The sequence below is a fragment of the Rissa tridactyla genome, chromosome 2 (assembly GCF_028500815.1).
Source record: "Rissa tridactyla isolate bRisTri1 chromosome 2, bRisTri1.patW.cur.20221130, whole genome shotgun sequence".
NCBI lineage: Eukaryota > Metazoa > Chordata > Aves > Charadriiformes > Laridae > Rissa > Rissa tridactyla.
Window position 1 is genome coordinate 148,690,672 of NC_071467.1, and position 25,715 is coordinate 148,716,386.

The window sequence follows — 25,715 nt, forward strand, 5'->3', positions numbered from 1 at the left end:
GATAGAAAATGTAATAATAATACTGTCATAAATGGTATATGACACTCAGTCTCACAAGTGTAGCGTTGAATTAGAAATTCAAATGTGTTTTGAGCTGCATTATAGAATTGGTGAGACAACATTTAATCTACATACGGTAACAAACTTCAGGAATTAGATAATTAGGTCCTACAGAGATCCTGCACGGCAGGCAGTCGGTCCCTGTTTGTGGCTGTGCACTGTAGCGTGTGGGGAGGTGGGTGGCCCAGAAGCCTCTCCCAGCAGGCCCTGGGAGGCTCCCACTGGACAGGTCACGCTTGTCTCCCGATGAGAAGCAGGGCTGTGAACTAATACTTGGTTTTCCAGTTACCTGTCTCATAGATAATAATTGGTTCAAAGTGAACTAAACTGGTTATCAGATTATTCTTGAAGTGGATGCCAAGGGCAGTGCCGGGGTACTTGTGAGAGAGCAGTGATAGGTCATGGCTGGAGCAGTAGTTGAAGAGGAGGGACAAGGTAGGTATCTGGAGAGACTGGTGAGGCTGGGAGTGAGAACCAAGGGTAATGAATGTAGGAGAGGATGCTAGAATTCCAAAAAAAGAGTGTTAAATTTATTTCTATTTGATTGCTGCTTGCAGTTACAAGTAAACTTAGCTCTAATTAGCAAGAAATTGCCATTTGGTGGTGACAGGAAAGTCTACATTGCTTTTCCTTACCTTTGGGCATTAGAACTTGAACACTGTTTTAACAAAGTTTCTTTTCACGCGTAAATGTCTCAGGTTGTTTATTTGGCTTGTTTTCAAGCAAACTTAAAGTACAAAAAGTTTTATTCTGTGGAACCAAAGTAACTCCGGCCAATCCATAAAACTTCTTCCACTTGAGGTGGTGGGGTAATTGGCGGAGGTGGTCCGGGGGACAAAAGGGGGTGAGTGCTTGGCCAGGGAGTCTCAGATCTGATACCTGCTGGCAGAAGAAAGGTAAGAATCAAGTTCAGTTCCAGAACATGGAGGTAAATGTGCTGTAGCAGCCAGGGACTGCCTCCTCTTCCTCAGCCACAGCTCTTCCCCTCTGCTCCTTCTCACCCTGCCTCATGTTGTCCTTTGGCTGGTGACTCTGCCCTGCTTAAACCCACAATTACTTCTCTCCACTGGTTCCTTCTCTTCTCTCTCTGCATCCTGTCCCTCTCCCTTCTCATCTTCTGTCCCTGTTCCCCAAGCATGAACAAAACCAGGTTTTCCAGAACAAGCCAAGTGTTGCATGAATTTTCATAGAAATGGCAAAAACATCTTTTTGATACCAAGATGAGTCATTTCCCAGACTTCAAGAGCTCACTCCAAACATTGAGGTTTGTGAGTCCTCAACATAACAAGCTCTTTGAAATATTGCTGAGGTATATTTTTATTTCCTAATCTTGTTATCAGAAAAGGATGAAGTTTTATGACTGAAACTTTGTAATACTGTTCAAGCACTGCATAAGTGGAAGTGACAAGCAGCTTAGCTGTAGGTGTCACTACAATAAATATAGATCCCCTATATACCCCCATAACAGGAAAAAAAGTTTACCTGCCGTTGCACAACCTCTCACACACATACTCAATTTTGGCATTACTGGGAGTCACTGTTACCAAACGAGCAACATAGAGGACTCAGATTCTGGACATCTGAGACTTAAGTCTGAGTCTGTTACTGACCTTCTGACTGACCTCAGATCAGTTGTTTCACATTTCCCAAGTCACTGCCCTGTGTCAAATTTCTCCACTTTTTAAAGAGCTGTGAATAAACTGTATGACTGAAGTGTTACATGCTCATTCACTCATTTAGTCGTTCAGTTGTGGTTTCCTTCTTGAAAATATGGCACAATATAAGAGATGTGTGTCTCAGATAGCTGTGCTGGCATTGCTGTAGGAGGTTTTAATTTATCAAACCCAAACGTTAATCCCATAGTGGGGAAAAACACACATATGCACTGTCTTCAAAAGAATACAGCCTGGTATAAAGCAACTGACAATGTTTATAAATCTGTGCTGTTTCAAATGTTTTCCAGCTTCATTTTTTTCCCTAACTGCTAACACTTATCTTCAGCTGAGTTTTGAGCTAACACCTCCAGCTTGTCACAGCTCAGATCCCCCAGCGCACTTTCAGTGAAGTGTTACCCTCCCTCTCATCACAGTTGTGTCGCCGGAGAAGGCAGAGTCAGGCACAAGGACTGAAGAGTCGGGAGGGGAGAGTTCAGCTTGTTCCTCTAATTCCCATACTGATTGGAAAGAATGACCTGGGCAAAGGCTTTTTTTCCCCTCTGATTCCTGTGAATTCTCTTAAAGCAACTTAAAAAGAAGTCTTCTTGTATTATACTGTCTTGTAGGTAATCCATTTTTCTAATTCTTCCTTTTAGGCAGTGGTTTTACTTTGTTTGTTAAATGTGGTTTGGCTGTTAAGTCAGGATGATTAGAAGACAGCTGACGGTTTGATTGCTAGTTTTAAAATTGGAACTTTGTCTCCCGGTTGACACAGGTGTTTTTTAAAATCTTCCAGTATGAGAATGCTGCTGGGCTAATAGAGTTGTGTTCCTGTTGCCATTATTCTAAAGCTATGACTAGATGGAGCCCTGCTTATCACTTTGAATCTTGCGATTTGTGTAAGAGACCAAAACAGGTTTGGTTTGTGTTAGTGTGGGCCGTAGCTGCTCTAGGGCTACCCACAGAAGATACAGCCTCGTTTGCTTTCTTAGCTCTGTTTTGCTCTGCAAACTTAATATCAGTAAGAAAGATAATGCTTTAGATACTTAACATAAGGCTAAGACAAGAAAGAAGGTGTGACCTTTACAGTTCTCAGAAAATTACCTTATTATAAAGGGGTTTTTTTTGGTGGGTAAGGGAGGTTTTATGTACTGCAGATGAGCTGTATGTCTGTACCAGATTACACCGGATGGCACAATCCAACCCCCTCTGCCACTTGAGGGACTGAAAAATTCCATTCTGAGAACAGCAGTGCGTTCCAGCCTTGTCATTAATGTGTGGGATTATCCACCAGGCATGTATGGACAGTGCGATGCATAAGCTTACGAGATAGGCGCAAAGTGGAAGTCAGGCTTCCGGCATTCTTGTGAGGCGTGATTAATTCTTGGTTCATGCTGGACTGAACAGAATAAAGGGGCCACAATCCTTGCAGAAGTTATGCACTGAAGGTGGTGTAGTGATCCCAACATCTATTGTTCGTCAGCTCGCAACTGGAAGTTAGATATACACATTAGAAGTTAGTCAGATTTAGGCTTTTTTCACCCCAGACACTCTCGTGGAATGATGTTTATAGGTGAAGTTAAAGAGAGAAAGAAAAGGTAAAAACTCTCTTTCGCTGTAGGGCTGTGTTTATTCCAACCTATTTCTTAGCTCTGCGATGTATTCTGTTGCCAGGGATGTCAGTCAAGCAGGAAAAATTGAAGTTGATTTCTTTTGTGCAACAGCTGCAGAACCAGGAGATGCTGAGGGCAATGGTGAAGAAAGCAGAGCTGGAAATCAATGGCAAAATGATTGAAACAGTGAAGAGGCTTGAAGATCCTGTGCAGCGACAGCGCAACCTGGTGGAACAAGAAAGGCAGAAATACCTCAACGAGGAAGAAAAGATTGTAAAGAAGTTATGGTGGGTTGAGAAACCTCTTAGAATTTGTTGCTTTTGCCTGGCTTTTTCTTCCATAAAGTAGTAGCTTTAGTGAAAAATGTAGTATACTAAAACTTAAAACTAGTAAAACTTTAGTGAAACTTCACACGTGTATGCTGTTTTAGCTGTGTTTTCTTGCACTCATATTGGCCATAAAACTGTGTCTGTGTTGTACAAATGACTGGTCCTGACTGGGAGACCTTCTAAGCACAGCCCACTGGGTAAGTCCCACCAGTACAAAGAGTTTTAACCTCTTCAGAAGTCCCCTCTAAAGGGACAGATGACTGTAAGGACCAGGATCACCCCCATCTTCTGAAAGCCTCCCCCTACTCTTCAGCTTTATCTATTACGCTTTAGGGAAGGAGGGAGGAATTTCTTCAAGAACAATTGCATGCAAAGGAAGGTAATGAGTTTGACTTTAAGTATGAAAATGAGATTTTAACAGTAAGTGCTTTGGCTCTTGCATGGGAGAGATAGGGGAAGCTCATAAATAGAGGATTGATGTTTAATTGCAGTCAGCAATGCCCGTCTCTATTTAAAATTTACTCACTGGGATTTCCATACCCTCACCTGCAGATAAAAATATTTTCTTTTTTTGTTATTGTTGTGTAAAGGATCTTTGTAAGGCTTTTTTCCCCAAAACTTCGGCCTACCAAAACTGGTGGGATCCAGTTGTTTTAGTACATGTTCAGAGTCAGCAGGAGGCAAGATGAAGCTGAAATCAATAAATAATTTAACTAGTTCTAAGACTCGGATTTTTAAGATGCTATATAACTAATTATTTCTCATTACTGCGTTTAGTTCACACCTGAAGAATTGCTGCATAATAGAGTGAAACTTTATAGTCAGCTTGTCATTGGAAGTGATGATTGAAGAGCCATAAGGAGAGTAAATCTTTCCTGTTGATCAGTGTGTTGTCAGATGAATAAGATTTGTTATAAAAATGATGCATCTGTAAAGACAAAGTTGAATGTTACTAAGGGAGCGTATGTTTTCTGTGAAGAAAAGTTTAATGTGTAGTAATAGTTTGTGCTGGTGTATGTAATCTTCTCAGCTGGTTTGTAGTCTTAAATAACATTGTGCTGTTGTCTTATGTAATTACCCTCCTGTTTATCACTTTATTCCTGTGTACCTCATTGCCTAGTTTCTAGATTGTTTGTTCCCTGTGGAAAGAGCAATTTGTGTGATGGCTGTTTATCACATTGCCTCATAAAACGGATGCTGAGTGAGGTCAAGTGCAGATGGAATTAGTTGTTACAGCTTTTCATTTAAGATACGACTTTGATTGCAATATGGTTCTGTTTTACCAGTGTTTGGAATTTTTTCTGCTCATAGAGTTTCGGCTGCTTCTGTGATACTTCATTTGTTAACATTACAGGAAAGTGTCTTTCTTGTTGTGTCCAATGAGATTTCTTTGTCATGTATGTGCATGTCTGCAGGATCACAGCCCAGAAGAAAAAACGCATCTGACAACAATGCTTTAAGTTCAACAGCTGATGGCTGTTAATAATGAAGAGCATACATCACAAAATTACACATCATATATCGCTGGCAGCATTCAGAAAAAGGTTAACGTTCTGTATAGGCACTTTCAATTAAGCTTATCCCAGTACAGATGGATAAACAAATGCAAGGCAACAGGGCAAAAAATTTACCATTTCTTAGTCTTTCAACTGTTGCTCTCTTGACCTTTCCTAAATCGTAGGACTAAATCAGTAGACTGGCTTCATGCAAGACAAGGGAGCTTAAGGATTTCTGCAACGTTTACGAAAGTGTATTTACTACTCTGAAGTGGTAAATCTCAGCTTAAAAAGCTCTCCTTTCTGCAATTCTGAAGATTATCGCTGGGAAATAAAACAATAAAAATATTGGTGGTTTCATGTTGTAAACAGCAGACATGTCGGTGTACATTTCACGGCAGGTTTTCTGTTGAGCAGCTTTGCATGATGGTGCCTACAGAAGTGTGCCCATGTGTGTCACAGCTGTAGCAGGATTACAGTTCAGAGATACCTAATGAAATCTAAGGAACACTGTTAAAGGTAGTGTTTATTCACACTTGTAACAGTGAAATACGTACTCCAAATTAACTGGATAGGGTTTTTTTCTGTCTAGTCTTTTGCTTCAACATTAGAGATGTCATATGTGACACTGTGGGAGTTGTAAATGCTAGCCTTAAAATTTACCAGACCAAGGACAAATTATGATGATATGACACATCGACTAATGAAATATTTATGTTGTGAAGAGCATGTTACAGGTATGACTACTACATGTTGCAGGTTATTGTAAGCATTTTAGTAGAGGTAAGCACAGTATTTAAATTGTAGCCACATCCAAGCTGTCTAATTGTATATGATCCATAGTAAGTTACAATTTATATTTTTGTTATGATAAGTATCAGGCTTTTTTATAAGAATAACTGTGTTCAGTAAAAACAAAACTCCACTTAGCAGTCTTGGAGAGCCACTGGTAGCAGACACTTGGGAAAAGATATAAGAACATGGCAAATGCTCAGAGTGCATTTCTGTGCTTTTAGTGACTTGTAGCTCTCTTCCATGTCAGAGACAGTACCTTCATATGCAAAAGCTATGCGTGGATTGTTTACTTTTCATGAACTTATGCATTTTTTAAAATTTATGTAAACTCGGTTGTGTAGAGCATCTGGGCACAATGAATTCTATAGAGTAATTCTTTTTTTGAGTAGAAAGATCTTTTTGTTTGTTTTTGAATCTTTCATCTGTCAATCAATCCCCTAACTGTTAAATTATGCATGTCAGAATATTAACCCTCTTCATGCTAGTCGTGATGCTACAGACACTCCCCCACTCTGTTTTCTGATCATGCCTTTTCCATCCTGAAAAGTCCCAGTCTGCTTAGTATAAGTTCTGGTCTCCTCTTGTAGAAGCCATTCTATACATTTTGTCATCCTGTTGCCTTTCTGTATGCCCTTTCTAACTCTAGTGTACATCTGTGAGATGGGAATGGGGAGAGAGAAAAGGCCTGCAATGGCTATATCTGATGTAGGCACACCATGACTTCATGCAGTGGTGTGATGGTCCCCTTGTCCTCATGTTCCACATGAGCTTTCCATTACAAATCCAACATCTCACTCACAAGGGATGATTATCAGTTCAAAGGTCACTATTGTGTATAAAAACTTAGGGGTTTGGGAGGTTGTTTGCTTTAGGTTGGGTTGGTTTTGGTTTTATTTTTGCTCTTCTCATGAGCATTACTTTACATTTATTAGGAGTTAATTTGATCTTTGGTTTTTTTCCTGGTCAGTTATCATAGATTCACAGATTCATAGAATACCAGGTTGGAAGGGACCTTAAGGATCATCTGGCCCAACCTTTCTAGGAAAAAGCAAGGTCTAGACAATATGGCCCATCACTGTGTCCTGCTGAATCTTAAAAGTGTCCAATGTTGGGGAATCCACAACTTCCATGGGGAGATTATTTCAATAGCTGATTGTGAAATTTCTTATGTCCAATCAGAATCTCCCCAGGAGTAACTTGTACCCATTACCCCTTGTCTTTTCCATGTGACTCCATGTAAAAATGGAGTCTCCATCTTCTTTGTAGGAACTCTTTAAGTAATGGAACATGGTGATAAGGTCTTCCCTAAGCCTTCTTTTCTCAAGGCTGAACAAACCCAGTTCTTTCAGCTCTTCCTCGTACAGCAGGCTTCCCAGTCCTTTGATTATCTTTGTGGCCCTTTTCTTAGTATCGGATGGTCGATCTGCAGCCCTCTGCAGTCACCTTTCATTTTCATTCTCCTGAATATTTTAATATCTTTATGATATTTTTTTTTACTATACTATTCATCCTCTTTCTAAATAATTTATAATATGTTGAAAAGCACCAGTCCTAGCACCGATCCCTGTGGAACCCACCAGCGAACTACATTCATTGAGTAAGATGTTCATTGATCCCTTCCCTTTACTTCCAGCACTTTATCCCTGAGAGAATTTCCTTTCTTGTCCCATGGCAACTTTGCTTTCTTGAAAGCTTTTGCTCAAATACCTTGCTGAAAGCCTTTTGGGCTATAGCTTTCCCCCATGCTTTTGTTGTTTCCTTGTGTATTTTTAAGACTTACCGTCTCTTTACATAAATCACATTAATTCGTCCCTAACACAGCATATTTATCCATTGGTCCACCAATTCTTTGTTCTTTATTGTTTATTTTGGTATCAATTAGACCAGTCTGGGTGTCAGTCTCACCAGAGTACAGTTCCCTGATAGCCCCATCCCCTTTTAAAAAATTTATTTATATCATATATGACATTTCCACTAGTCTGGTGGCAAAGCAATTTTAATCAAGAAGTTAGATGCTTAGCATTAATAGTTCGACTGTTTCACCCTCAAGTTGCAATTGAACTCCAGGGCAAATACCATCTAGACTGGGTGATTGTTACTATTGATTTTGTCAGTTCATTTTGTAACCTGTTCTACTGATGCTGCAAATTGAGACAGATCCTCTGATGCTTTTTTGCCTAAAGAAAGATACCAGCATAAGAGTTTGCCTGAGCTCCCCTGTGTAAAACATAGATGCAGAAAAATTATTTATCTTGTATTAGCCTCCTGAAACAGTATTAAGGTGAGTGTCTTGTTAATTGGGTTTGCCCAGTCCAATCTATAAAGCCAAGTTGTTTCCCCAGTTACAGAAAAGAAATGCTGGAGACTGCTGGATCTGTTTCAAACTTTGGTTCCTGAGGGCTGAAGTTTCTTTTCCCTTGCAGTTAGCAACATAGGGCAGTGTAATACGGTATCCCCTGCATAATTTCAGGATCATTTGTCATGCTTGATAGTATCACTGTATGGAATCAAAGAGGTTTATGATGACCCTTCCATTTCCGATGAAGAACAAAGGGGAAATAAAGCCATCATCTGCTACCTGGAAGACTTTCCTTCATCCCTATATTTTCAACAATCATAAACCTACCAAAATATCATAACATTGTTCTGTGTTTATTTCTTTCTCTTCTCTTCTCTCCACCCATCAGCAAATTTAACCTTCTGCTCTTGTCTTTTTTGTTGCCTGCTGGATGCCAGTATCCAGGAAGCTGCTTTTCTTGTGCTGATCTGCAAAAGGGGATGTGTGGGTACCCTGTGATTCCCAAAGCAGCACTGCCGAGCCTGAGTGCTCGTGTCAGGGCATTAAGAGTAGGAAGGATGTGTGACTTAAGAGCACCCTTCCGGAGGGCAGGAGCCTTTGCATTGTAGTGAGTGACAGAAAGTCAAATTCTTTTTCCAGCTCCTTCCTAGACTGTATCTGTACCCTTTATTGCAAAGGCAGACAGACACAGAGACAGCAGATATCTACATTAACGGAGCCTCTTCCACTGGAAAAATACCCAGAGAAACGTTCCCCTGCTGCCATCGTGTGGTTCCTTGGATTGTTTCCTGCAAACCTGTTTCCTGCAAACCAGGGAATTGGATTGTGCTTGTGCTTGTGCTTGTGCTTGTGCTGCTGGAAATCGTGATTCCCTAATCCTTCTCAAGACAGAATCTTTGGGAGAAGTGGTCTTAAAATGGGAACAGGATCATTTACCTTCAACTGTTTGTGCTCTGTTCAGAAGCAACTTCTGATTCTTAATTCAAAATTGTTTTATAGTTTCTAAAGTTCTTAGTTTTGGGATTGAAATGAACTCTTTGCTGTGTGCATTTGATGTTCAGATCCTGATAGTATATCTGTTTCTCTGTATATCAGAAGTACTATTGCATTGCCATTTATTGTTCTGCATGACTGTGCTTCCTAATGTGACCTAATGCAACCTAAATGCGAAATGGTGCTGTAAGGGATTTTCTTCTTTTTATCCTGTTACTGGCCACCTATTCCTCTCTTTTCCTCCTTGTGTTGCCTATCCATGGAGATGGAGCTAAGAAGTGACCTGGCTGAAAATAAGTAATTTTCTGCTGTGTTTGTGTCGCAGTGCTGGCACAAGGGAAATGCGGGGAAATGCAAGATGTGTGGTTGGTGCAGAAATCAGTCTTCCCCTACCCCTTTTCAGGCAATCAGCGTGTATCTTGGTTCTCTTACAGTAATTGCAAAACTGCTACCTGAGTGGATGCAAGAAATGAGGCCCAAAATTAGGTTAAAGTGAGTAGCCATTTCGTCAGTTCAGAGTTTACTTTGAATTGTTTTCTGTCATGCAATTAAACTGCTTCTCAGAACATTCCTGTTAGTAAATTTGGTATCTTAATAGAGGTGGATTTCTCTTAGAATAAATATTTAAGAGATGATCCTCTTAAGGTATTCACATGGGTGTTTGTATAGTTGTGCATAATGCATTTCAGGTGTTTTTGAGAAATTTTAAGCTTCTGTGTGGAAACTCCAGCTAAAGCAATGTGGTCTCAACCCCAAATGAAGTTTCTGTGTCTGAAGGATTGTGAAAATTTATGTGAAGTATGGAAGCACTGGAAAAAATAATTGGGAAAGGTGATGAGGAGGCACCGGATGGCACCGGAGGAAGTACAGGACAGCACTGGCTGGAAAAAACATCTGAAGTGACTCATTCTTGAATCCAAATGCTGAACGAAAGCTGCACACCTGCTGTTTTAGTCTGGCTACTTGTGGAAGCAGGACCCTGTATTCTATCTATCAGGACCCAGCAGATAAACAGGGTTGCATCAAGGGGCCATTAGTGCCAGTTTTTGGGTTGTTACTTCGCTGTTGAGCGTTCTTTTGCATGTCCTCAGCAATGAGAAAATGCAAGGTGCAAAACAGTACTGGAGGTAGTGGTACAGTGTGTCTGTACCCTTGTAGGATTTGCATCCCCAGAGGGCTGTCTGTTAGATGTGTTTCACCACCCCACCTGCCTTCGTAGCGCAGCTGCCCTGAGGTCGGTAAGCTCTGCACATCTGCAGCCTGTCGGAGAAGTCAATGACTTGGGCTAGTTCTAAGCCTGCTCCTATGCTGTGAGTGTGAGTGTCCGGCATCCTCACCTCCTCTCATGGTACCCTTCTGTTTTTTCAGCCTGTGGTGTCAGATTATAAGATACGACAGTTGAAGTTTCTGGTTTAGTTTAGTCTATTTATCTAGATATATTTGATTGTAATGTGAAAGCCATGCTTCCATTTTATGTCCACTTTTTTTCTTGTTTTGACAGTGAGCTGGAGGCGTTTGTTGAAGACCTGAAGAGGGACTCCACTGCTTCCAGCAAAACAGTTACACTGAAAGATGTAGAAGATGGAGCCTTTCTTTTGCGTCAAGTGGGAGAAGCTGTTGCCACCCTGAAAGGTATGTACTTTTCCTTTTTATTTTTCATTCTTCTCTTTTAAGCACAGTGGCTGAGAACAGTTTTCCCTTTAATCTGGGGGCATTAACTTTCACTTCCAAAAAGACTTAAAGTTGGGATTAAGGAGCTTGTTGCAGGGCCCCTGGAGAGAGGTGGACACTCAACTATTTAACATTCACCCCATCATCTGTTTATTCCCAAGGTTTTTATTATTTCCTGTTGAGCTCCAAAGTTGTTGTCTTTGCAGGAGATTTCCCAACATTGCAGAATAAAATGCGTGCGATCCTCCGGATTGAGGTAGAAGCCGTGAGGTTCCTGAAGGAAGAACCACACAAGCTAGACAGCTTGCTGAAACGTGTGCGCAGCATGACCGATATCCTTACCATGCTCAGGAGGTGATTTTTTTTTTCTTCAAAACTAATGAATTTCCTCAAGCAGGGCTGGAACAGCTTTCAGGTTTGGGTTCTCCCCTTCTCCCTGGGCAATTCTGTGAAATGCAACTCGCTTGCAGTATTTTATAGATTCTTCCTAGAGCCCTCTCAAGGTAAATCAAATTAGCCTTTCCTGTGCTCTATGTAGTGGTTCTGTTCTGACCAACACCCCCAGTAGCCAAGATCTTATGATTGAAACTAGTTCCCTCTGAACTCCACAATTCCAGATTTGGGAAGTACTTGGATGAGAAGGCTTACAGTGGCATCAGTCCCATATCTGACCTAATTAACTGTTGGCATTTACAGTAATCTAAGCTAATAGAAATATTCTCTGACACTGAAGCATGCATCCCTAAAAATGTAACAGTAAGAAATAAACCAGAAAAAGATTCTAAATGGATAAAGATATCCTAAAGCTTCTGAAAGAAAGAAATATTTTTCAATATGCTTGTGCATTCGTGCAAATTCTTTATTCTGTTCTTTGCAAGGAAGATGCGTTAAAGAAAGTTGAAATATTGGATGAAATTTCTGTCCACTAAGTGCCAGTGTTTAGCTATGTTTGTCAGAATATATGAGCAGCAAATGACTGCTGATTTATATGAGGCAATAGGCAATGAATTTAATTCCTACTCAAAACCAGTGAATCAGGCCAAACTGTCAGTGGTGGTGATCTCAGTTTTACTTCAATTGCAAGAAAATGTAAGTCATAAGCCTGTTGTTGCTACCATTATTCTAAGGCGTATAGGGTTGTCATTGTTTCCGTATATCCTGGAGGATACGTAAAATGGATTTGCCAGTACTGGCAGATGGATAAAATGGTTTATGTAACAGGTCTTCTAAGAGCCGTCACTTACTTTTCCATGCAGATAAACATCTATATTCTTTGATATTAGTTTCCTTTTCTTAAAAATGACTACAGTTATTTCCTGTCTCACCCTGCTTGGGAAAAAAAAAAACAATAAGCTATGCATGCCAAAGTTTTACTAAAAGTAGTTTTTTGCAGCGAAATTAAGCTTCATAAAGTCTGTTTCAGTAATGGAAAAACTGATGGCATTTGATGACTAGCTACACTCTGAAGCTCAGCCATTTCACAGCTAGCTGCTAGAAATAGTTGACTTCTTACATCCTCAGCTCATTCTACCCCAAACTCTTGACAGAGGAGACTTTTGTGAAGTATCATTTGAAGGCTTTGTTTTGGCAATCTGCCAAACTACTACCTCACATTCTATGTAACTACCACTTTCTGTGCTTATAGTCCAGGAACATCTTGTTTAGCAAGTTACAGTGTATAAAATGTAAGTCAACTGATTTCTGTTCTCCTAAAATCAACCCACTGTAACGCATGATTTCGTCAAAAAGTGCCAGTACATCCATGAAGGTTTGTAAATATTTTAAAAGGCAAAAAAAATCCTAATTAGAGTAGCCTCTTTAAAACTCTGAGTCCCTGACTCTGAAAGAAAGCTATAAAATCACACAACTGAGAGCGTCAGGAGAAAAAAACCATCATTTTGATGTTTTTGATATAGGTGCTTTTCCCTTGCAAATATTTATTGTCAAGTATTGCTCATGACTCGCCTGTGTGCTAACCATGTGCCACGCTGTTGTGTTTAATTTGGCTGGGCAGACATGTTACAGAAGGACTTCTGAGGGGTGTGGATCCATCCCAAGCCGTGCAGTACTCTGCTATGGAAAAGGCCACTGCAGCTGACTCTCAGAAAAACCAGGAGGAGCTCAAGCATGCCCAGGGACATGCACAGCAAAACCTCACAGCAATCACATCAGAGTCCCAGGTGTCATCAGTCAAGTCAGAAGTTGTCCCCTTCTCAACGATGACGGTCCATCATGTGCAGAGCTCGCCTGTTGTCATGCATCAGTCTCAGCACTCATCAGCCCTGGTCAACCATGCCCAGGGTTCACCCACTGCAGCCAGCCACAGTGAAAGTGTGCCGGCGGGTGGCCACCTCTCAGCCACCCCACCAGTCCCCCCGCAAGAGCCTGCAGCAGGACCCCAGCCCACACAAGCCACACCAGCACCACAGGTCTCTGTCAATGGCAACACCATGCAAAGTCTTTTCATTGAGGAAATTCACAGTGCAAGTACCAGAAACCGAGCTGTATCAATTGAGGTACGGTGTATTCTACTCAACCAATTGTCCTCCCTTTGGGTCTGAGCTCCCAGTCTCACTCTTGAGACTGCAGGTGGGATTTTCCAAATGCATTCAGGGGATTTATGTGCTTCACCCCTAACTACACCGTGCACTTCTGAAGATACCCTCTGATTTTAAATGCAACAGGATAATAACATGAGCCAAAATGAGTAACTGTGATTTTAAAATAACCTTTATTTAAAAAAATGTAAAAATTCTTTTTTAGAATACCTTATTTTTGAACAATAGCATATGATTCTCTGGCAACACTTGCATCAGTGGATTTCATTCACTCTTTAAATCTCCATATCCCTCATTATGGAGAGGTAAAAGTGAAAGAATGTGAAGTTCCAGTGGTTTCACACAGAGACATTGAGAAAACCCACAAGTGAACTCTCACATCTTAATGCACTTTAATCACCAGCGTGATATAGTAAGACAGTGACCCAGATTTAAATTTTGCCTTTGTTCCTTTAGTGAGCAGTGGCCGCTGTCAGTCTGTCATGTGTTTCTTCCGTGTTTCTTCCGTATCTAGCACAGTGGAAGTCAGAAGCAGTGTACAATTAGTGTTAATATATTTCCTCTAGTTGCTGACTATAATCAATCCATACTGACCTATAATGTTTACCTGTGGATTATTTTTAAAGTAAGTGATCATAACAGAAATCAGAGAAATAAATAGGTACTTTCCTGTTTTTGTCTAGAAAGCTGAAAAGAAATGGGAAGAGAAAAGACAAAACCTGGATCACTATAATGGGAAGGAATTTGAAAAGCTCTTGGAAGAGGCCCAGGCCAATATAATGAAGTCAATTCCTAACCTGGAGATGCCTCCCCAGCCAGCAGCCCTGCCTAAAGGGGATGCAGTGGAAAAGCTAGAAGTCTCAGGTAAGGTTTGCTAGAGCAAATGGTGCTATAGAATTGCATATCTGGAGAAGAGAGGTTATTTTTCCTACTTTCTAGAATGGTTTTAGTCTACAGATTTCTGTGTTCTCAATCATCCCTGTGAGTATGTCCCTGAGGAATAATGCATGTCCTGTGGACAGGATGCAGTGATTTTGCAGGTGCCAATGTATGTAACCATCTGAAAACAAATTTCTCTGTATTGCAACTGAGAGAGTGAGTTTGTCCTCTGGAAATAAAGACTCCTCCTGAGCAGGAAAGTAAGAGTACATCTTGCTTTTGACAGAGATGAGAGTATCCGTATGCTATACTAATATCTGGTACACTGTGTTCAGTTTTGTACTTAGAAGTTTAGCATTAGAGAGAGCTCTGGAAAGAACCACAAAGAGTTTGAGGACAAATGATCTTACCATCAGAAACCTAAAGAGCTCTTTTTGTAGACATATTTGTTATCAAAAGAAGATCAAGACATGCCTGAGGTTTCTGAGGGTTAGGAGGCCTTTTAACTTTGCAGAACATGTTCCAACAAGTTCCAGCAACTGGAAGCTGAAGCTACAAAAAGCCACATTAAAAATTAGTTGTCAAATTTTAACATTTAGAGTAACTATTCACTGAAGATTAATTATGAACGTATGGGATCCTCTGCCACTTCAAATCTTTAAGCAATGCTGTGTTTCTTTATGAAAGGCTACTCAGGCACAAGCTCTGTGCATGATGCAAGACCTGTTTAAAGAAATCCTTGAACCTATATTAAGTGGAAAGTCAGGCTATTTGATCTTAATGATCCTTGCTAACTCTATAATCTTAAACTATAAATTCAACCAGTATTTTGGATGAGTCCCCCAGAAGTCTAAAAATTACGTGTAACGCTACATAACTGAGTTGTCTCAGGGAAGTGGATAGATATGTAGGAATGAACGAGCGTGACTTTCACAGTAAGCATTCTGGCTGTCCACAGCTATGATACAGATTTTCCTGGTTTTGAACTTCAAGGAAGACTGAACAAATAGGAGGGAGTCAAGAGGACAGTGATGATAATGACCAGAGCTCTAAAAAACCATGATCTCTGGGGGAACAAAAAAGGAAATAATTGGTTTTGTTTAGCATGAGAAAGGGAGGGCTGAGGAAGGACAAAGCAATCTCTGAATACATAAAAATCTGCTTAAAAAATAAAAGGCCATCTTGCTTTGTGTGGGTAGAATAGCAGTAAAAGTTGGCTATTGCAACCAGGAGTATCCAGGTTAGGTATTAGGGAAAAAACTCATAATGATAAGGAAAGTGAAGCACTGAAGAAGGCTGTATGAGGCAATGAGGAGGATGCAAGATCTCCATCACTGGAGAGAATGGCTTAGACTAGCACTGATCAAGAATTATATAGGTAGAGCTATGTTGTGATAGCAGGATGTTGGGGTGTCGTTCCAGTCCTTTTTCTTTCACAATTTAACGTACAAATCCATGTCTGAATTTCTTCAAAGTTCAAGGAACAAAGAAGATGCCTCAGCCAAACCTTGGATTTACCTCAGTAGCCAAACATGAGTCAGCTGAAAATTCTTTCCCAGATACTGAGGCAATAGTCCATCCAGCTCAACAGCCTGTCTCCAACAGAGGCAATGGGTGATACTGTCTGTGGCAGTACTCTTACTCTCCTGCTCCTGAGGAGTCTTTATTTCCAGAGGACAAACTCACTCTCTCAGTTTCAATACGGGGAAGTTTGTGTTCAGCTGGTTACCCATACTGGCATCCGCAGACTGCCACAGAACCTGGCCTCCTCCTGCAGTCTGCTAGCCCCAAGCACCTCCCTCCCCAGGCTGGGTTCAGTTGCCCTTCTCTAACTCCACTGTGTCATTCTGGAGCTGTGGAGACCAGAGCTGCATGCTGCTCTCGAGGTGTTTGCATGTCAAGGTTGTAAATAGCTTCAAAACGATGCCCTGGGGCTTGTGTACACAAATTCATATAGAATTTGGGAAGAGTGCTTTCAGATCCAGCGTTTTTTTCTAGGCGCACCGTTAGCATTGACAAGTTGTGGCTCCTTGGATGTTTCACAACGTACATGTTTAAAATAAATTCTGCTGAACCTCATAAAATAATTTTAGAATTCTGGCACCATTCAGTGAGGTTACTGGCTATCAACACAATTATCCTGTATAATGTGAGGCATAAATAGAAAATGTCAGTGAAAATAAATACCATATGGGTGCACTGAGCTGTGACATCTTAAAAAGTGCAGAACACAATAACAGAGAAGTTTTGTAACTTGCATAGTTAACTAATCCACTTCTAGAATACAATTTTGCACAGTGTGTAGCCAGCAGATTTCAGGAGAAATTTGATGAGACTGAGACATTTGCCTTCTGTTGCGCATAATGAATCCTTTAATAGTAACATAAATAAGGGAACAGCAAAACTTTTCCTTTAATATCTGATTAAATATCTCACATGCCACCCAATTCTGATTCAAGATGAAAATTCCGATATCAGTCTGCTGTAGACTAGATAATTGAGCAACATAAGGAAAGAGAGACCACCTACCTACTAATATAGCGTGTAAGACATTTTGGCCATAAATTAGCTGAGTCCTCTGTTGGCTTTGCTGCAGGAGCCAGATAGATCACATTGCCAGAATACGTCGTCTCAGCCATTCTCCACACAGAACCTGATTAAGAAACTCTTTTTTTCTCCCTGCAAAGCACAAAGCAAAGTAAAATTACACACTTTACACAGTTTTGGAGATGAGACGGTAAATACTTTAATGTCTCAACTCTAACTCATCTTTGTTATCAAGATTGTTCAGTGAAAAATATGGGGAATGTCTGTAGTGTGTACATTAGAAATTGGACTCCTTCATGTCTCTTTTGACTTCCTAAGTGAGAATGCCCTGATTTTTGCAAGTACTGAGTGATCAGTAGCTTCCATTAAAGGCAGTTTGCTTATTTGACTACAAAGGCTGCTTCAAGGCAGGCATTTTTATTTTGACATTGTTTTAAGACATGTTGGATTTTTTTGGCACAAGTAGAAATTTTTATGGTGGGGGAAATTCATTCCAGTCTGGCTGTGCCTGTTAAAGAATGCCTCAGTTCAGTGCAATGGCTGGCGAAGAACAACTCCCATTTTGTTCACAGAAGTGCTGAGCCCTTTGGCACTAAAGAAGGTTCCATAAAGCAGCGGTTTTGATCATGGTTACCCTCTGACTGAGTGAATAGTACTTGTCCATTTACTCCTCCCTATGTAAATACGCTACGAGAACTCATCCGTAAGAAAAAAAAAAAAAGTATTAGAATAAGGTCTTTTCCTCATTTTCATTGCTCCAAAGGTTTTTTCCCTTCCCATTTAGACTGGGGAAATAAAATTGTTTAGCAAAGAAAACAGAAATCCAGCTTTGAAGTTTTACATCTTGCCCGGTGTTGTTGCACTGACTGTGAGCAAACCCTATCATGACCTCTCCCTAACAACTCCAGTTAAGGGGTGTGAAGTGATTAGCCTTTGATAGCCTGTGCACCTGCCACTCCCTGACAATTTCTGTTGCATGGGGTTCTCCTTTTTATTTCCCATTTTGAAGACGGAGATGGATGGATGTCTCACCGATGTGAAAGCGACGGTAGCAATCATTCTGTCTTTGTGCCGTCCATGTGCCTTCATGCAGCCTTGATCTTATTAAGTTTGAGAAAAACTTCGGTGTTTTTGCAGTCAGAGCCACTACCAGTTTGAGAGCAATGTGTTGAGCCCATTAAAAGGAGTAGGGATTCGGACAGGCCCCACATCATAGTCTGCTAAACACCATCTGAGGGAATTACTCGGTTTTTGCAGCAGCAGGAACTCTGATGTCACAAAAAACTTAGTGGTGCATATTGACCAAGGAAGTGGTCTAATGCAAAGTGCACCTGGAAATTCACTCTTGTTGCAGTCCTGTGAGTGAGTGCCAGATAAACAGGGAGGGAGATAATACAAGGTAGCATTTCTTTAAGCTTAGGCAGTTTCAAAGAACATTTGAGCTAAGAAGGAACAAAGATGAGGCCGGGTCAGACAAGGTTCTCCGTCCAGTCTCAGTGGCCAGCCGGCGCACCGGAGGAGCCAGACACAGCCCCGGGAGTGGGCAGTTGTGCAATAACTTGCCCAGAGGGAATACTTAGTCCTAAACATCTGGGTAATCCCAAAAGCAGAGGGGTTTATCTTTCTGGGTTATATTTATTCCAGCTGTTTATGTAACACTGAGTAGCTGCAGAAAGGTCGTTCTCTCGCTCTTGAAAACAGACCCTGTAAAGAGCAACGTGAACATGGTAGTTGTTGCCATGTATGATGCTCGGCCTGTGACGGGAAATACATAGGCACAGGTCATGAGCAATGTAATGCTGCTTCTGGGAAAAATGCTATCCAGTCATGGTGGGGAAGAGGAAGTGGCAGCTGGGTGGGGAAACATTGCCGTGGGGAAATACCAGTTTGGAAAACTGGTCTTCTCTTGGAAGACTCTCCTCAGAAGGCAAGGGCTGGATCTACTCAGTTATTGGATTTGGTATATGAATCTTGGTGGGTTAGCAAAATATACATATAGGTCTCTTATATGATAATTCAAAGGCAAACTTGTGCATTCCTGGAATAGTTAGGAGTAAGTAAAGTGAAACCAAATGCTGCCGTAGAAGAGAAGCAAGTGCAGTTGCCCTTGGTGCTCCCCTGCCTTGCTCAGGGGCAAGAGGACCTGCTGAATTGGAGAGGTGGCATCTCCAGAGCAGGTTTATATTTTCCTTCTCAGCCTTTGTCTGAACTTAGCTAGTTTTGTCCAACTATAAGATGGACAAAACTCTTCAGCTCATCTTCTAGCACCTTGCCAGCAGCACCTCCCAGGCAGAACAGAAATGTGTGCTGCTGAGAATGACAAGAAGCCTCCAGGTTTGGTGTCATGCTAATAGCCACGTCAGTAGCCATACTTTCAAAGAGGGACTATTTGTAACCAGGTACCCAGCTGAACCTCCGCCTTACATGCTTCTTTACAAGTGGTTGACTTGCAGAAGCGTGCTCTGCTGTCACACTTGTACACCAAGGGCTGAAACCCAGCCACAGTGACGTGGGGGACAAGTTCTGCTGAAAATTTCTGGATGAAGTGACATGGTTTCTCTGTGCAAGTGCAGCACTGTCTACATTTGTTCAAGGCATTTCTGCTTGAATCCCAAATGTGTTTCTATTCATCTATGTTCAGCAGCAGGGCCTTTTAAGACATTTTTTTCCTTTCCAGTTGAGTCGAGGATGCAAATACTTTTTTCCCCTCTTTCACCTGTGCTCACTTTGTGCTGCTCTGTTTACTTGCAGAAGAAGTTCCTGATGGAGAACAGGATAATGACAAACTGACCAAGTCTCCACCTCCTCCACCTCCACGGCGCAGTTACCTGCCAGGTTCAGGACTAACCACAACGAGATCAGGAGATATCACCTATGCAGCCAGAAAAGAGGCTGCTGCTGTCAAGGTTTGATGATTCAGACTCTAGGCAACTAGATGAGTGGCTGGCACAGAGAAACATTCCCAGGCTTGGGCTGTGTCTATAAACCACAAAAAAAGTTGAGACAGAACTACGTCCTGGAGAGCTACTGAAACTGCTTACCAGGAAACACTACTGCTAGGCCAAATGAACAAGTAAGGTTTGATCAGTTCTGTTTACAGGAGTCTTGCTGCTCTTATCTCCTAGCAATGTAGAAGGCAAGTCACATGCTGCTTTCATTTAGAGTGGTAAGAAGATTAAAAATAAAAAAACCCACGCCTTACACAGATGGGGAAGATCAGCTCAGATTTGAGAACGTTTTTACAAAAATGTTGCAAATTAGTTTCCTTGGGCTTCCTTTCCCCATCTGTTCTGTTCCCTGAAGTGGAGGGAAGTACAGTATTTAATCTGTGAACATGCTATCACATCAGCAATATTGGTTGCTTTTGAACTGATGAAGTAGCAGTCTCCTTAAAAAGAAAGGGGGACCTTGCAACAGGGGAATTGCAGTACCATTGACTTTTCTGTGTTTGTTTTGCATCAGAAGGGCTCAACTATATTGTCTGTCTGTGCTTTCTCATCCTCATGTAGGAATGCAGTGAAGATGCTGGGCAAATAGCACAATCCAAAGCCACTAAAGAGGATCAGGCATTGTCTCGGAGCACAGGGCATGCTGTAGCATCATCTGCAAAAGATGAAGAGGAAGAGGAAGGAGATAAAATAATGGCAGAATTACAGGTACGCCCTTTGGGTTGCACATGAAAACAGCTGTGCCCAATATCACTTCTAGGGCCTTGGCACAATTTATAGCTCAGAACATGGAGGAAAGCGGGTTTGCCAGTCTCACCCGGTCACACTTTATTGCACTGGGTGGTACACGTTTTGTAAGCACCGTCTGAATTTTGTTCAAGAGGTATGGAGCTGAAAGAGTGGTCAAGAATGCAGGGGTTACCACTGGAGAATGTTACACATGTAGATGGGACAAATAAAATATTGGTGTGCATTAGGTGTGGTTGTCCCTGGCCTAGCATTTCTCACTTAGTACCAGACCGGCAAGGTGCTAAGAGCCCATCATTTGTGTTAACATTGGTGGGAACAGAGAATATGGGGTGTGCTCCTGGCGGGATGTGCCCACTTGTTCTGTGCCATGGTCCAAGGTTTCCCAGAGGACTTGAGCATTCTGAAACATTTGCTGTTCCCTGTTGCATAACTGGTACATTACTCTGCCAGTGCCATAAGAGTAGTGCTCTATTGCCGGTCTTAGCACATATGTCTTGATAGCACATAGACCAGTTTAGTTCAGTGATGGCGATGCTGCAGTAAAATCCAACTATTGCAGCTACCATCAGCAAGCTCCAGCTTCCCAGGGGCAGTCCCTGTCCTCTTCCATGCCTGCATAAGGAAAGGCGATGTAGATCAGCTTAACTGGCTATAATTTCTGATGTTGGGGTGTTTCAGAGCACTGCCATGACATGAGATGATCCCTGCTGTCCACCTGCCAAAAGCAGGGGTTTGGTGCTGCCCAGGGAGCATTTGCAGCACAGGAGATGTGGATATTAAGCAGTAACTGTTACGTGTGATGTGTGCCCCCTACCCCTTTGCTCAGCTCTCAACCACCAGTGCTTCAGACAGTTGGTTTGCAGGGAGTGAGAGCAGCAGTTTACTCTTATCCCCGTTTGTGTGCTAATGGCCAGTACGACAGGAGAGCTGGGGACAGTGGAACTGTTGCATGGTCTCCTGTCTCTAGGAAAGCAACCTGGCTGCCTTGCAACTGGTGACAATGAAGTGAAGGTTAAGGGAGTGGAAAGGGAGGCTGAGGAAAGCTAAGGAGAAAAATAGGCATGGTAGTTCAACAGGGAATAAGGGTTTAAATGTTAGTTTAATGCTTATTTTAAACCAATACCAAAATACCAGGTTGACAGAGTACCATGTTTTAGAAAGGGCACACTGCTTGATCCAGGAGCTACAAATTTATTGGTCTGATATCAGTGACAGGCAGAATAATGGAAAATCAGGTAGGGGATTCAGTCAGTGAAAAACTGAAGGACAGACGTAAACAGTTATGCTAGTAAACACAATGTAATGGAACACAGATCTGTCAAAGCAAACAACACTCTTTGATCAGGTAACAGGTTTGACTGCTTAAACAGAATTGTATACCTGTAAACATTTTTGTAAGTCATTTGATCAAACATCATACAACAGTTGGATAAAAATCTGGCACCATGGAGGATACAAAGAAAACCCTATCGTAGGACAATTGAGAGCTGTCTGGCTCTGAAAGTGCTGCCCTTGATGCAGATGTTTACAGTCAGATCCCATAGGGATCAGCTACAGGCCCAGTGTCACTCTCTATTTTCATCAACAGCCTGGAAATATATTTAAAATCCTTACTGTTTAAATCAGCTTAATTCAAACTAGCGAAGTATGAGAGCAGGGAGATGATAGCAATCACTTAATGGTCATAATACATTTAGTGAAATATAAAGTCCGCATGAAGAATAACAAAATATAGGCCAGACCACAACTGTACATCTTGGAAAGAAACGGGCATTGCCGTAACAAGTTGATAGGAGGTCCCAGGACAGTGCTGCTACCACAAAGTTAATGTCTGCTTTGGGTGTAGATGTGAGACCAGGGAGTGTTTTTATCTCTCTGTACAGGATCAGTGAAATCAGCACTGGAATGCTGCATCCATGATTAAGTATCCAGACATGTGGTGGTAAATGGAGTTAAATCCAGTTGGTGTCCAGTCACAAGTGGTGTCCCCCAGGGCTCGGTGCTGGGGCCGGTTCTCTTTAATATCTTTATCAATGATCTGGATGAAGGGATCAAATGCACCCTCAGTAAGTTCGCAGATGACACTAAACTGGGCGGGCGTGTTGATCTGCTTGAGGGTAGGTTGGCTCTGCAGAGGGATCTGGACAGGCTGGACCGATGGGCTGAGACCAATGGTATGAGGTTCAACAAGGCCAAATGCCGGGTCCTGCACTTGGGTCACAACAACCCCATGCAGCGCTAGAGGATTGGGGCAGAGTGGCTCGAAAGCAGCCCGACAGAAAAGGACTTGGGAGTGTTGGTTGATAGCCGGCTGAATATGAGCCAGCAGTGTGCCCAGGTGGCCAAGAAGGCCAACAGCATCCTAGCCTGTGTCAGGAATAGTGTGGTGAGCAGGACTAGGGAAGTGATCATCCCCCTGTACTCGGCACTGGTGAGGCCCCACCTCGAGTACTGCGTTCAGTTTTGGGCCCCTCGCTACAAGAGGGACATTGAGGTGTTGGAGCGTGTCCAGAGAAGGGCTACAAAGCTGGTGAGGGGTCTGGAGGACAAACCTTATGAAGAACGACTGAGGGAGCTGGGGTTGTTTAGCCTGGAGAAGAGGAGGCTGAGGGGAGACCTTATCACCCTCTACAACTACCTGAAAGGAGGTTGTAGAGAGATGGGGGCTGACCTCTTCTCCCTGGTGACAAGTGATAGGACGAGGGGAAACGGGTTCAAGTTACGTCAGGGGAGGTTTAGATTAGATATTAGGAAACATTTTTTCACTGAAAGGGTTATTAAACATTGGAATAGGCTGCCCAGGGAGGTGGTGGATTCACCATCCCTGGAGGTGTTTAAAAAAAGGGTGGATGGGGCACTTAGGGACATGGTTTAGAAGTGGCTCTTGTCAGGGTAGGCTAAAGTTGGACTCGATGATCTTAAAGGTCCCTTCCAACCTCAACAATTCTATGATTCTATGACATCCCCCATTTGAAAAGGCTGTTAAGAAAATGAAGGTTCAGAAGAGACCTGAGTACAACGTGGAGGTACTTTCATGGGAAGTACCTTTTTAATCTAGCAGAAAAAGGCATAATAATAATAATCAGCTGCTGTAGCACAAATTGTATCTGGACACTGTTATGGATATTTCAGAGTGAAGGTGATAAATAAACAAATTACCAAGGGAAATAATGGTTTCTTCATCACTTAAAGTCTGAAGGACTTTGAGGATGACTTTGTAGATGGTATGCCTAACTCAAAAACACATCACTGGTCTCACAAATCGGTAAGCTGGGAAAGTCCATATCCTGTATTATGAGGAGCAAAACTACTTTTTCTAATAGTTCCATGTCATCTTAGGTACTCTGGTCTATAAGCACATACAAATAGGATGTAATGGAAAACCAGAAGAAACTCTACACCCTGATTTTTGCACTGGATTTTTTCATTATTGTTACTTTTCTGATTTTGCATAAACACGCAATACATACAAGGAGTACAGTATTTAAAAAACAGGCCTGATTCTAATCTGTAATCAGGGCTATTAATTTCATGAGAGTTGCCAGGAATTAAATAATTTCCCTAATACATGGTATAAGAATATAATCTTCTTGCATGTCACAACGTGTTTGACTCCTGTAAGTACTCATCCCTCATTCCTCTGGCTGTCATTGTCCTGCCTGTACATCTCACTGAAGGCAGACCATGCCAGTAGAGGCCTGCAGAAATCCCGGTGATGCACGCTTGCAGCCAGCACTGCGCAGTGGTGGCAGTGATGGTTCTGCTTCTCTGGATCTGGGAGCCAGTTGGCTAGAGAAACCGAAAGGAAATGGAAAGAGAACAGCAAGATAAAGGGCTGAAAAGTCTGGGCCATGCCTTGGGGTACACATGGTGGGAGGCCAGTGGTCCAAAAGCCCTTATGTTGGGACTGTCACCATCTGGGGCGTTAGTGAAGACTGTGGCAAAGACACATGTCTCCAAGTCCAAGCAGCATTATGTAGCTCTTGCATGATTCTCAGCCACTAGGAAGTAAGTACAGTTGCAAGCTCAAAATTTGTCATGGGCTTCCTACTTAAGTTTGGATAGTTTGCAGCACCTCTTTGGGCCTTCTCTCCCCACCTGTAAAAATAGAAATCAAGCTCACCTCCCTGCAGGGAACCTTGAGGTCAGCGTGATGAGTTAGAGCGCAGTCTTGGCAGACTGGAGAGGATGTCCTATTTCTCTTAGTCTGATAGTCTAAAAATCTCTATTATCTCATGAGCTTGTAGATAATATTACTGAGCTGTGAACGTTAAAAACAAATGCTGTCTTTGCAGTTGGTCATCTCCAGGCATTTCTGTGTGAAAGCTCTTGGTCTCCTGATAACCTGCAGTATTTATTTCCTAGGCTTTCCAGAAGTGCTCTTTTATGGATGTAAACTCAAACAGTCATGCTGAACAGTCCAGAAATGATACACATGTTAAAGACATAAGGCCTGGGACTTTAATGCATCACAAGGAAAAGAAGGTAACAAATGGCGTTTGTAAACATGCCAGCCGGTCTTGGCATAACCTTCTTTCCTTCAAAACTAATCTTCTATCTCGTGTCCTGTTCTCTCTAACCACCATCCACCACTGCCCAGTGGCTTCTTCCTTTTATCTCAGTAGGGCTCAGAAATGCTCATATGGAACGTTATATCAATCTATATTATGTGTCTCATCAGCAATTATACAAGGGTTGCATGAAGTTTTATGATTCTGTGAAATCAAAATTAAAAGAGGATCCATCAGTTTCGCCAAAGAGATCTTCATATTCCTCAGAACATCCTTCCAGTGCTGGTCTGGCAATGGATAGTGAAGCATCTCTCCTAAGCCTTGTTCTTGTCTTGAGGAGTAGTGGTTCCTCTCAGTCTCAAGAACCACTTTAGAGAATTTCTGCTTTATTTTGCTTCATTTGTTGGTCCCAGAAATAGTTGTTCGATATTCAGAATGCCTATCCAGTTTATTGGAAGACAGAGTCAAGGTGGGTGGGCTGAATTTGCCCATAGTCTGAAAGATAATGCCCAGGATTCACTCTTTGGTCATGCAGCTTAGAAGAGGTGCCCTGTGTCTGGGGCTGTAGCCAAATTGGGTTGAATTTCACAGCTGTATCTGGACCGAGGTTG

General features: G+C 42.0%; 1 protein-coding gene across 23 annotated transcripts in view; it reads left to right on the top strand.

Moving 5' to 3' along the window:
- The window catches only part of KIAA1217 (KIAA1217 ortholog), a 356,360-nt gene that overhangs the window by 322,634 nt on the left and 8,011 nt on the right, over positions 1 to 25,715 (top strand). For 21 of the 23 annotated variants that reach the window (XM_054190034.1, XM_054190041.1, XM_054190045.1 and 18 more), the window contains 8 exons: positions 3,440 to 3,615; positions 10,742 to 10,872; positions 11,118 to 11,265; positions 12,926 to 13,427; positions 14,153 to 14,333; positions 19,647 to 19,801; positions 20,405 to 20,551; positions 24,959 to 25,078. In XM_054190034.1, the coding sequence (XP_054046009.1) occupies positions 3,440 to 3,615; positions 10,742 to 10,872; positions 11,118 to 11,265; positions 12,926 to 13,427; positions 14,153 to 14,333; positions 19,647 to 19,801; positions 20,405 to 20,551; positions 24,959 to 25,078 (1,560 nt within the window). The remainder of the gene's footprint in view (positions 1 to 3,439; positions 3,616 to 10,741; positions 10,873 to 11,117; positions 11,266 to 12,925; positions 13,428 to 14,152; positions 14,334 to 19,646; positions 19,802 to 20,404; positions 20,552 to 24,958; positions 25,079 to 25,715) is intronic. The other 2 variants (XM_054190035.1, XM_054190037.1) reach the window with 2 other exon arrangements.